This window comes from Salvelinus fontinalis, unplaced genomic scaffold, assembly GCF_029448725.1.
Source record: "Salvelinus fontinalis isolate EN_2023a unplaced genomic scaffold, ASM2944872v1 scaffold_0054, whole genome shotgun sequence".
Classification (NCBI taxonomy): domain Eukaryota; kingdom Metazoa; phylum Chordata; class Actinopteri; order Salmoniformes; family Salmonidae; genus Salvelinus; species Salvelinus fontinalis.
Genome location: NW_026600263.1, coordinates 342299 through 354528, shown reverse-complemented (window position 1 = coordinate 354528; position 12230 = coordinate 342299). Strand labels below are relative to the sequence as shown.

The 12230-nt window shown below is 49.9% G+C and overlaps 1 protein-coding gene across 1 annotated transcript in view; it reads left to right on the top strand.

Annotated features, from left to right (window-relative positions):
* The window catches only part of LOC129842577 (kinesin-like protein KIF1C), a gene marked incomplete at its 3' end in the record, with an annotated part of 100257 nt that overhangs the window by 32272 nt on the left and 55755 nt on the right, over positions 1-12230 (top strand). The window contains 2 exon segments of the mRNA XM_055911189.1: positions 3669-3891; positions 4140-4218. Of these exon segments, the coding sequence (XP_055767164.1) occupies positions 3669-3891; positions 4140-4218 (302 nt within the window).

Here is a 12230-nt window from a genome sequence, read left to right as displayed (position 1 = left end):
GTTAGGTGTGTGTGAAAGGTGTGTGTGTTAGGTGTATAAGGTGTGTGTGTTAGGTGTGTGTGTTAGGTGTGTGTGTTAGGTGTATAAGGTGTGTGTGTTAGGTGTGTGTGTTAGGTGTGTGTGTTAGGTGTATAAGGTGTGTGTGTTAGGTGTATAAGGTGTGTGTGTGTTAGGTGTGTGTGTTAGGTGTATAAGGTGTGTGTGTTAGGTGTATAAGGTGTGTGTGTGTTAGGTGTGTGTGTTAGGTGTATAAGGTGTGTGTGTTAGGTGTGTGTGTTAGGTGTGTGTGTTAGGTGTATAAGGTGTGTGTGTGTTAGGTGTATAAGGTGTGTGTGTGTTAGGTGTGTGTGTTAGGTGTATAAGGTGTGTGTGTTAGGTGTATAAGGTGTGTGTGTGTTAGGTGTGTGTGTTAGGTGTATAAGGTGTGTGTGTGTTAGGTGTGTGTGTTAGGTGTATAAGGTGTGTGTGTTAGGTGTGTGTGTTAGGTGTGTGTGTTAGGTGTGTTTAGGCGTGTGTGTAAGGTGTGTGTGTGTAAGGTGTGTGTGTTAGGTGTGTTTAGGTGTGTGTGTAAGGTGTGTGTGTGTGTGTAAGGTGTGTGTGTTAGGTGTGTTTAGGTGTTGGTGTGAAACAAAGAGACCAACACCTCCCTGGACACGGAGAAGGTAGTAGGGGGGGGGGGGGGGGGGGGCTGGTAGGAATGTACTTTAACTCTGGTGATGAGGAGGGTGGGGGGGGGGTGGGGGGGGGGGGGGGGGGGGCTGGTAGGAATGTACTTTAACTCTGGTGATGAGGAGGGGGGGGGGGGCTGGTAGGAATGTACTTTAACTCTGGTGATGAGGAGGGGGGGGGGGGCTGGTAGGAATGTACTTTAACTCTGGTGATGAGGAGGGGGGGGGGCTGGTAGGAATGTACTTTAACTCTGGTGATGAGGAAGAGGAGGGGGGGGGCTGGTAGGAATGTACTTTAACTCTGGTGATGAGGAGGGGGGGGGCTGGTAGGAATGTACTTTAACTCTGGTGATGAGGAAGAGGAGCTGGTAGGAATGTAAGGTGAGTCTGGTGGACCTAGAGGTCAGGTATTAACCATGTTATTGTCTCCAGGTCAGTAAGGTGAGTCTGGTGGACCTAGAGGTCAGGGGTCAGGTATTAACCATGTTATTGTCTCCAGGTCAGTAAGGTGAGTCTGGTGGACCTAGAGGTCAGGGGTTAACCATGTTATTGTCTCCAGGTCAGTAAGGTGAGTCTGGTGGACCTAGAGGTCAGGGGTTAACCATGTTATTGTCTCCAGGTCAGTAAGGTGAGTCTGGTGGACCTAGAGGTCAGGGGTCAGGTATTAACCATGTTATTGTCTCCAGGTCAGTAAGGTGAGTCTGGTGGACCTAGAGGTCAGGGGTTAACCATGTTATTGTCTCCAGGTCAGTAAGGTGAGTCTGGTGGACCTAGAGGTCAGGGGTCAGGGGTTAACCATGTTATTGTCTCCAGGTCAGTAAGGTGAGTCTGGTGGACCTAGAGGTCAGGTATTAACCATGTTATTGTCTCCAGGTCAGTAAGGTGAGTCTGGTGGACCTAGAGGTCAGGGGTTAACCATGTTATTGTCTCCAGGTCAGTAAGGTGAGTCTGGTGGACCTAGAGGTCAGGGGTTAACCATGTTATTGTCTCCAGGTCAGTAAGGTGAGTCTGGTGGATCTAGAGGTCAGGGGTTAACCATGTTATTGTCTCCAGGTCAGTAAGGTGAGTCTGGTGGACCTAGAGGTCAGGGGTTAGGTATTAACCATGTTATTGTCTCCAGGTCAGTAAGGTGAGTCTGGTGGACCTAGAGGTCAGGGGTTAACCATGTTATTGTCTCCAGGTCAGTAAGGTGAGTCTGGTGGACCTAGAGGTCAGGGGTCAGGGGTTAACCATGTTATTGTCTCCAGGTCAGTAAGGTGAGTCTGGTGGACCTAGAGGTCAGGGGTTAACCATGTTATTGTCTCCAGGTCAGTAAGGTGAGTCTGGTGGACCTAGAGGTCAGGGGTCAGGTATTAACCATGTTATTGTCTCCAGGTCAGTAAGGTGAGTCTGGTGGACCTAGAGGTCAGGGGTTAGGTATTAACCATGTTATTGTCTCCAGGTCAGTTAGGTGAGTCTGGTGGACCTAGAGGTCAGGGGTCAGGTATTAACCATGTTATTGTCTCCAGGTCAGTTAGGTGAGTCTGGTGGACCTAGAGGTCAGGGGTCAGGTATTAACCATGTTATTGTCTCCAGGTCAGTAAGGTGAGTCTGGTGGACCTAGAGGTCAGGGGTTAACCATGTTATTGTCTCCAGGTCAGTAAGGTGAGTCTGGTGGACCTAGAGGTCAGGGGTCAGGTATTAACCATGTTATTGTCTCCAGGTCAGTAAGGTGAGTCTGGTGGACCTAGAGGTCAGGGGTCAGGTATTAACCATGTTATTGTCTCCAGGTCAGTAAGGTGAGTCTGGTGGACCTAGAGGTCAGGGGTCAGGTATTAACCATGTTATTGTCTCCAGGTCAGTAAGGTGAGTCTGGTGGACCTAGAGGTCAGGGGTTAGGTATTAACCATGTTATTGTCTCCAGGTCAGTAAGGTGAGTCTGGTGGACCTAGAGGTCAGGGGTTAACCATGTTATTGTCTCCAGGTCAGTAAGGTGAGTCTGGTGGACCTAGAGGTCAGGGGTCAGGGGTTAACCATGTTATTGTCTCCAGGTCAGTAAGGTGAGTCTGGTGGACCTAGAGGTCAGGGGTTAACCATGTTATTGTCTCCAGGTCAGTAAGGTGAGTCTGGTGGACCTAGAGGTCAGGGGTCAGGGGTTAAACATGTTATTGTCTCCAGGTCAGTAAGGTGAGTCTGGTGGACCTAGAGGTCAGGGGTCAGGTATTAACCATGTTATTGTCTCCAGGTCAGTAAGGTGAGTCTGGTGGACCTAGAGGTCAGGGGTCAGGTATTAACCATGTTATTGTCTCCAGGTCAGTAAGGTGAGTCTGGTGGACCTAGAGGTCAGGGGTCAGGTATTAACCATGTTATTCTCTCCAGGTCAGTAAGGTGAGTCTGGTGGACCTAGAGGTCAGGGGTCAGGTATTAACCATGTTATTGTCTCCAGGTCAGTAAGGTGAGTCTGGTGGACCTAGAGGTCAGGGGTCAGGTATTAACCATGTTATTCTCTCCAGGTCAGTAAGGTGAGTCTGGTGGACCTAGAGGTCAGGGGTTAACCATGTTATTGTCTCCAGGTCAGTAAGGTGAGTCTGGTGGACCTAGAGGTCAGGGGTCAGGTATTAACCATGTTATTGTCTCCAGGTCAGTAAGGTGAGTCTGGTGGACCTAGAGGTCAGGGGTCAGGTATTAACCATGTTATTCTCTCCAGGTCAGTAAGGTGAGTCTGGTGGACCTAGAGGTCAGGGGTTAGGTATTAACCATGTTATTCTCTCCAGGTCAGTAAGGTGAGTCTGGTGGACCTAGAGGTCAGGGGTTAACCATGTTATTGTCTCCAGGTCAGTAAGGTGAGTCTGGTGGACCTAGAGGTCAGGGGTTAACCATGTTATTCTCTCCAGGTCAGTAAGGTGAGTCTGGTGGACCTAGAGGTCAGGGGTTAACCATGTTATTGTCTCCAGGTCAGTAAGGTGAGTCTGGTGGACCTAGAGGTCAGGGGTCAGGTATTAACCATGTTATTCTCTCCAGGTCAGTAAGGTGAGTCTGGTGGACCTAGCTGGTAGTGAGAGAGCCGACTCGTCGGGGGCAAAGGGCTTGAGGTTGAAGGAAGGCGCTAACATCAACAAGTCTCTCACCACGCTGGGGAAGGTCATCTCTGCTCTGGCTGAAATGCAGAGCAGTAAGAAGAGGAAGTCCGACTTTATCCCCTACAGAGACTCGGTCCTCACCTGGCTACTGAAAGAGAACCTAGGTGAGAGTCCTGCTGGACATTTATCTGTCTCTATGGTAACTCCAGGACAGAGGATGGATGGAGGGGGGGTCTATGTGATATATAAACCTGTCTCTCTGTCTCTATGGTAACTCCAGGACAGAGGATGGATGGAGGGGGGGGTCTATGTGATATATAAACCTGTCTCTCTGTCTCTATGGTAACTCCAGGACAGAGGATGGATGGAGGGGGGGGTCTATGTGATATATAAACCTGTCTCTCTGTGTCAGGTGGTAACTCCAGGACAGCGATGATAGCAGCTCTCAGTCCAGCAGACATTAACTATGAAGAAACACTCAGTACACTCAGGTAGACATCTCTCCCTCTCTCCCTCTCTGTCTCTATCTACTCAACCCTCCACATCAGTCTCTCTGTCCACTCAACCCTCCACATCAGTCTCTCTGTCCACTCAACCCTCCACATCAGTCTCTCTGTCCACTCAACCCTCCACATCAGTCTCTCTGTCTCTAACCACTCAACCCTCCACATCAGTCTCTCTGTCTCTGTCCACTCAACCCTCCACATCAGTCTCTCTGTCTCTAACCACTCAACCCTCCACATCAGTCTCTCTGTCTCTAACCACTCAACCCTCCACATCAGTCTCTCTATCTACTCAACCCTCCACATCAGTCTCTCTGTCTCTAACCACTCAACCCTCCACATCAGTCTCTCTGTCCACTCAACCCTCCACATCAGTCTCTCTGTCCACTCAACCCTCCACATCAGTCTCTCTGTCTCTATTTACTCAACCCTCCACATCAGTCTCTCTGTTTCTAACCACTCAATCCTCCACATCAGTCTCTCTGGCCACTCAACCCTCCACATCAGTCTCTCTGTCCACTAAACCCTCCACATCAGTCTCTCTGTCTCTAACCACTCAACCCTCCACATCAGTCTATCTGTCCACTCAACCCTCCACATCAGTCTGTCTCTAACCACTCAACCCTCCACATCAGTCTCTCTGTCTCTGTCCACTCAACCCTCCACATCAGTCTCTCTGTCCACTCAACCCTCCACATCAGTCTCTCTGTCTCTAACCACTCAACCCTCCACATCAGTCTCTCTGTCTACTCAACCCTCCACATCAGTCTCTCTGTCTCTAACCACTCAACCCTCCACATCAGTCTCTCTGTCTCTAACCACTCAACCCTCCACATCAGTCTCTCTGTCTCTAACCACTCAACCCTCCACATCAGTCTCTCTGTCTCTGTCCACTCAACCCTCCACATCAGTCTCTCTGTCTCTAACCACTCAACCCTCCACATCAGTCTCTCTGTCTCTAACCACTCAACCCTCCACATCAGTCTCTCTGTCTCTAACCACTCAACCCTCCACATCAGTCTCTCTGTCTCTAACCACTCAACCCTCCACATCAGTCTCTCTGTCTCTAACCACTCAACCCTCCACATCAGTCTCTCTATCCACTCAACCCTCCACATCAGTCTCTCTGTCCACGCAACCCTCCACATCAGTCTCTCTGTCTCTGTCCACTCAACCCTCCACATCAGTCTCTCTGTCTCTGTCCACTCAACCCTCCACATCAGTCTCTCTGTCCACTCAACCCTCCACATCAGTCTCTCTGTCTCTAACCACTCAACCCTCCACATCAGTCTCTCTGTCTCTAACCACTCAACCCTCCACATCAGTCTCTCTGTCTCTATCTACTCAACCCTCCACATCAGTCTCTCTGTCTCTGTCCACTCAACCCTCCACATCAGTCTCTCTGTCCACTCAACCCTCCACATCAGTCTCTCTGTCTCTAACCACTCAACCCTCCACATCAGTCTCTCTGTCTCTGTCCACTCAACCCTCCACATCAGTCTCTCTGTCTCTAACCACTCAACCCTCCACATCAGTCTCTCTGTCTCTGTCCACTCAACCCTCCACATCAGTCTCTCTGTCTCTAACCACTCAACCCTCCACATCAGTCTCTCTGTCTCTAACCACTCAACCCTCCACATCAGTCTCTCTGTCTCTAACCACTCAACCCTCCACATCAGTCTCTCTGTCTCTATCTACTCAACCCTCCACATCAGTCTCTCTGTCTCTGTCCACTCAACCCTCCACATCAGTCTCTCTGTCTCTAACCACTCAACCCTCCACATCAGTCTCTCTGTCTCTAACCACTCAACCCTCCACATCAGTCTCTCTGTCTCTGTCCACTCAACCCTCCACATCAGTCTCTCTGTCTCTAACCACTCAACCCTCCACATCAGTCTCTCTGTCTCTAACCACTCAACCCTCCACATCAGTCTCTCTGTCTCTAACCACTCAACCCTCCACATCAGTCTCTCTGTCCACTCAACCCTCCACATCAGTCTCTCTGTCCACTCACCCCTCCACATCAGTCTCTCTGTACACTCAACCCTCCACATCAGTCTCTCTGTCTCTAACCACTCAACCCTCCACATCAGTCTGTCTCTATCTACTCAACCCTCCACATCAGTCTCTCTGTCTCTAACCACTCAACCCTCCACATCAGTCTCTCTGTCCACTCAACCCTCCACATCAGTCTCTCTGTCTCTGTCCACTCAACCCTCCACATCAGTCTCTCTGTCTCTAACCACTCAACCCTCCACATCAGTCTCTCTGTCTCTAACCACTCAACCCTCCACATCAGTCTCTCTGTCCACTCAACCCTCCACATCAGTCTCTCTGTCCACTCACCCCTCCACATCAGTCTCTCTGTCCACTCAACCCTCCACATCAGTCTCTCTGTCTCTAACCACTCAACCCTCCACATCAGTCTGTCTCTATCTACTCAACCCTCCACATCAGTCTCTCTGTCTCTAACCACTCAACCCTCCACATCAGTCTCTCTGTCCACTCAACCCTCCACATCAGTCTCTCTGTCTCTGTCCACTCAACCCTCCACATCAGTCTCTCTGTCTCTAACCACTCAAACCTCCACATCAGTCTCTCTGTCTCTGTCCACTCAACCCTCCACATCAGTCTCTCTGTCTCTAACCACTCAACCCTCCACATCAGTCTCTCTGTCTCTGTCCACTCAACCCTCCACATCAGTCTCTCTGTCTCTAACCACTCAACCCTCCACATCAGTCTCTCTGTCCACTCAACCCTCCACATCAGTCTCTCTGTCTCTAACCACTCAACCCTCCACATCAGTCTCTCTGTCTCTAACCACTCAACCCTCCACATCAGTCTCTCTGTCTCTAACCACTCAACCCTCCACATCAGTCTCTCTGTCTCTGTCCACTCAACCCTCCACATCAGTCTCTCTGTCTCTAACCACTCAACCCTCCACATCAGTCTCTCTGTCTCTAACCACTCAACCCTCCACATCAGTCTCTCTGTCCACTCAACCCTCCACATCAGTCTCTCTGTCTCTGTCCACTCAACCCTCCACATCAGTCTCTCTGTCCACTCAACCCTCCACATCAGTCTGTCTCTAACCACTCAACCCTCCACATCAGTCTCTCTGTCTCTAACCACTCAACCCTCCACATCAGTCTCTCTGTCTCTGTCCACTCAACCCTCCACATCAGTCTCGCTGTCCACTCAACCCTCCACATCAGTCTCTCTGTCCACTCAACCCTCCACATCAGTCTCTCTGTCTCTAACCACTCAACCCTCCACATCAGTCTCTCTGTCTCTGTCCACTCAACCCTCCACATCAGTCTGTCTGTCTCTAACCACTCAACCCTCCACATCAGTCTCTCTGTCTCTAACCACTCAACCCTCCACATCAGTCTCTCTGTCTCTAACCACTCAACCCTCCACATCAGTCTCTCTGTCTCTAACCACTCAACCCTCCACATCAGTCTCTCTAACCACTCAACCCTCCACATCAGTCTCTCTGTCCACTCAACCCTCCACATCAGTCTCTCTATCCACTCAACCCTCCACATCAGTCTCTCTGTCTCTGTCCACTCAACCCTCCACATCAGTCTCTCTGTCTCTAACCACTCAACCCTCCACATCAGTCTCTCTGTCCACTCAACCCTCCACATCAGTCTCTCTATCCACTCAACCCTCCACATCAGTCTCTCTGTCCACTCAACCCTCCACATCACTCTCTCTGTCTCTAACCACTCAACTCTCCACATCAGTCTCTCTGTCTCTGTCCACTCAACCCTCCACATCAGTCTCTCTGTCCACTCAACCCTCCACATCAGTCTCTCTGTCTCTAACCACTCAACCCTCCACATCAGTCTCTCTGTCTCTGTCCACTCAACCCTCCACATCAGTCTCTCTGTCTCTAACTACTCAACCCTCCACATCAGTCTCTCTGTCCACTCAACCCTCCACATCAGTCTCTCTGTCTCTGTCCACTCAACCCTCCACATCAGTCTCTCTGTCTCTAACCACTCAACCCTCCACATCAGTCTCTCTGTCTCTAACCACTCAACCCTCCACATCAGTCTCTCTGTCTCTAACCACTCAACCCTCCACATCAGTCTCTCTAACCACTCAACCCTCCACATCAGTCTCTCTGTCTCTGTCCACTCAACCCTCCACATCAGTCTCTCTGTCTCTAACCACTCAACCCTCCACATCAGTCTCTCTGTCTCTATCCACTCAACCCTCCACATCAGTCTCTCTGTCTCTAACCACTCAACCCTCCACATCAGTCTCTCTGTCTCTGTCCACTCAACCCTCCACATCAGTCTCTCTGTCTCTGTCCACTCAACCCTCCACATCAGTCTCTCTGTCTCTAACCACTCAACCCTCCACATCAGTCTCTCTGTCTCTGTCTACTCAACCCTCCACATCAGTCTCTCTGTCTACTCAACCCTCCACATCAGTCTCTCTGTCTCTAACCACTCAACCCTCCACATCAGTCTCTCTGTCCACTCAACCCTCCACATCAGTCTCTCTGTCTCTAACCACTCAACCCTCCACATCAGTCTCTCTAACCACTCAACCCCCCACATCAGTCTCTCTGTCTCTAACCACTCAACCCTCCACATCAGTCTCTCTAACCACTCAACCCTCCACATCAGTCTCTCTGTCTCTGTCCACTCAACCCTCCACATCAGTCTCTCTGTCTCTGTCCACTCAACCCTCCACATCAGTCTCTCTGTCTCTAACCACTCAACCCTCCACATCAGTCTCTCTGTCTCTGTCCACTCAACCCTCCACATCAGTCTCTCTGTCCACTCAACCCTCCACATCAGTCTTTCTCTAACCACTCAACCCTCCACATCAGTCTCTCTGTCCACTCAACCCTCCACTTCAGTCTCTCTGTCTCTATCTACTCAACCCTCCACATCAGTCTCTCTGTCCACTCAACCCTCCACATCAGTCTCTCTGTCTCTAACCACTCAACCCTCCACATCAGTCTCTCTGTCTCTAACCACTCAACCCTCCACATCAGTCTCACTGTCTCTGTCCACTCAACCCTCCACATCAGTCTGTCTCTAACCACTCAACCCTCCACATCAGTCTCTCTGTCTCTAACCACTCAACCCTCCACATCAGTCTCTCTGTCTCTAACCACTCAACCCTCCACATCAGTCTCTCTGTCTCTATCTACTCAACCCTCCACATCAGTCTCTCTGTCCACTCAACCCTCCACATCAGTCTCTCTATCCACTCAACCCTCCACATCAGTCTCTCTGTCCACTCAACCCTCCACATCAGTCTCTCTGTCTCTAACCACTCAACCCTCCACATCAGTCTCTCTGTCCACTCAACCCTCCACATCAGTCTCTCTGTCTCTAACCACTCAACCCTCCACATCAGTCTCTCTGTCTCTAACCACTCAACCCTCCACATCAGTCTCTCTGTCTCTAACCACTCAACCCTCCACATCAGTCTCTCTGTCTCTAACCACTCAACCCTCCACATCAGTCTCTCTGTCTCTATCCACTCAACCCTCCACATCAGTCTCTCTGTCTCTAACCACTCAACCCTCCACATCAGTCTCTCTGTCTCTGTCCACTCAACCCTCCACATCAGTCTCTCTGTCTCTGTCCACTCAACCCTCCACATCAGTCTCTCTGTCTCTAACCACTCAACCCTCCACATCAGTCTCTCTGTCTCTGTCTACTCAACCCTCCACATCAGTCTCTCTGTCTCTGTCCACTCAACCCTCCACATCAGTCTCTCTGTCCACTCAACCCTCCACATCAGTCTCTCTGTCTCTAACCACTCAACCCTCCACATCAGTCTCTCTGTCCACTCAACCCTCCACATCAGTCTCTCTGTCTCTAACCACTCAACCCTCCACATCAGTCTCTCTGTCTCTGTCCACTCAACCCTCCACATCAGTCTCTCTGTCTCTGTCCACTCAACCCTCCACATCAGTCTGTCTCTAACCACTCAACCCTCCACATCAGTCTCTGTCCACTCAACCCTCCACATCAGTCTCTCTGTCTCTAACCACTCAACCCTCCACATCAGTCTCTCTGTCTCTGTCCACTCAACCCTCCACATCAGTCTCTCTGTCTCTGTCCACTCAACCCTCCACATCAGTCTCTCTGTCTCTAACCATTCAACCCTCCACATCAGTCTCTCTGTCTCTAACCACTCAACCCTCCACATCAGTCTCTCTGTCTCTAACCACTCAACCCTCCACATCAGTCTCTCTGTCTCTAACCACTCAACCCTCCACATCAGTCTCTCTGTCTCTAACCACTCAACCCTCCACATCAGTCTCTCTGTCCACTCAACCCTCCACATCAGTCTCTCTGTCCACTCAACCCTCCACATCAGTCTCTCTGTCTCTAATCACTCAACCCTCCAAATCAGTCTCTCTGTCTCTGTCCACTCAACCCTCCACATCAGTCTCTCTGTCTCTAACCACTCAACCCTCCACATCAGTCTCTCTGTCTCTAACCACTCAACCCTCCACATCAGTCTCTCTGTCTCTGTCCACTCAACCCTCCACATCAGTCTCTCTGTCTCTAACCACTCAACCCTCCACATCAGTCTCTCTAACCACTCAACCCTCCACATCAGTCTCTCTGTCTCTAACCACTCAACCCTCCACATCAGTCTCTCTGTCTCTAACCACTCAACCCTCCACATCAGTCTCTCTGTCTCTAACCACTCAACCCTCCACATCAGTCTCTCTAACCACTCAACCCTCCACATCAGTCTCTCTGTCTCTGTCCACTCAACCCTCCACATCAGTCTCTCTATCCACTCAACCCTCCACATCAGTCTCTCTGTCTCTAACCACTCAACCCTCCACATCAGTCTGTCTGTCTCTATCTACTCAACCCTCCACATCAGTCTCTCTGTCCACTCAACCCTCCACATCAGTCTCTCTGTCTCTAACCACTCAACCCTCCACATCAGTCTCTCTGTCTCTGTCCACTCAACCCTCCACATCAGTCTCTCTGTCCACTCAACCCTCCACATCAGTCTCTCTGTCTCTAACCACTCAACCCTCCACATCAATCTCTCTGTCCACTCAACCCTCCACATCAGTCTCTCTGTCTCTAACCACTCAACCCTCCACATCAGTCTCTCTCTCTCTGTCCACTCAACCCTCCACATCAGTCTCTCTGTCCACTCAACCCTCCACATCAGTCTGTCGCTATCTACTCAACCCTCCACATCAGTCTCTCTGTCTGTATATCAGTCTCCACGTGTCTGTCTATCAGTCTGTATATCAGTCTCCATGTGTCTGTCTATCAGTCTGTCTATCAGTTTCCATGTGTCTGTCTATCAGTCTGTATATCAGTCTCCATGTGTCTGTCTATCAGTCTGTATATCAGTTTCCATATGTCTGTATATCAGTCTGTATATCAGTCTGTATATCAGTCTCCACGTGTCTGTCTATCAGTCTGTCTATCAGTCTCCATGTGTCTGTCTATCAGTCTGTATATCAGTCTGTCTATCAGTCTGTATATCAGTCTCCATGTGTCTGTCTATCAGTCTCCATGTGTCTGTCTATCAGTCTGTATATCAGTCTGTATGTCAGTCTCCACGTGTCTGTATATCAGTCTCCATGTGTCTGTCTATCAGTCTCCATGTGTCTGTCTATCAGTCTGTATATCAGTCTGTATATCAGTCTCCATGTGTCTGTCTATCAGTCTGTAAATCAGTCTGTATATCAGTCTGTATATCAGTCTGTATATCAGTCTCCATGTGTCTGTCTATCAGTCTCCATGTGTCTGTCTATCAGTCTGTATATCAGTCTGTATATCAGTCTGTATATCAGTCTCCATGTGTCTGTCTATCAGTCTCCATGTGTCTGTATATCAGTCTGTCTATCAGTCTGTATATCAGTCTGTATATCAGTCTCCATGTGTCTGTCTATCAGTCTCCATGTGTCTGTCTATCAGTCTCCATGTGTCTATCTATCAGTCTGTCTATCAGTCTGTCTATCAGTCTCCATGTGTCTGTCT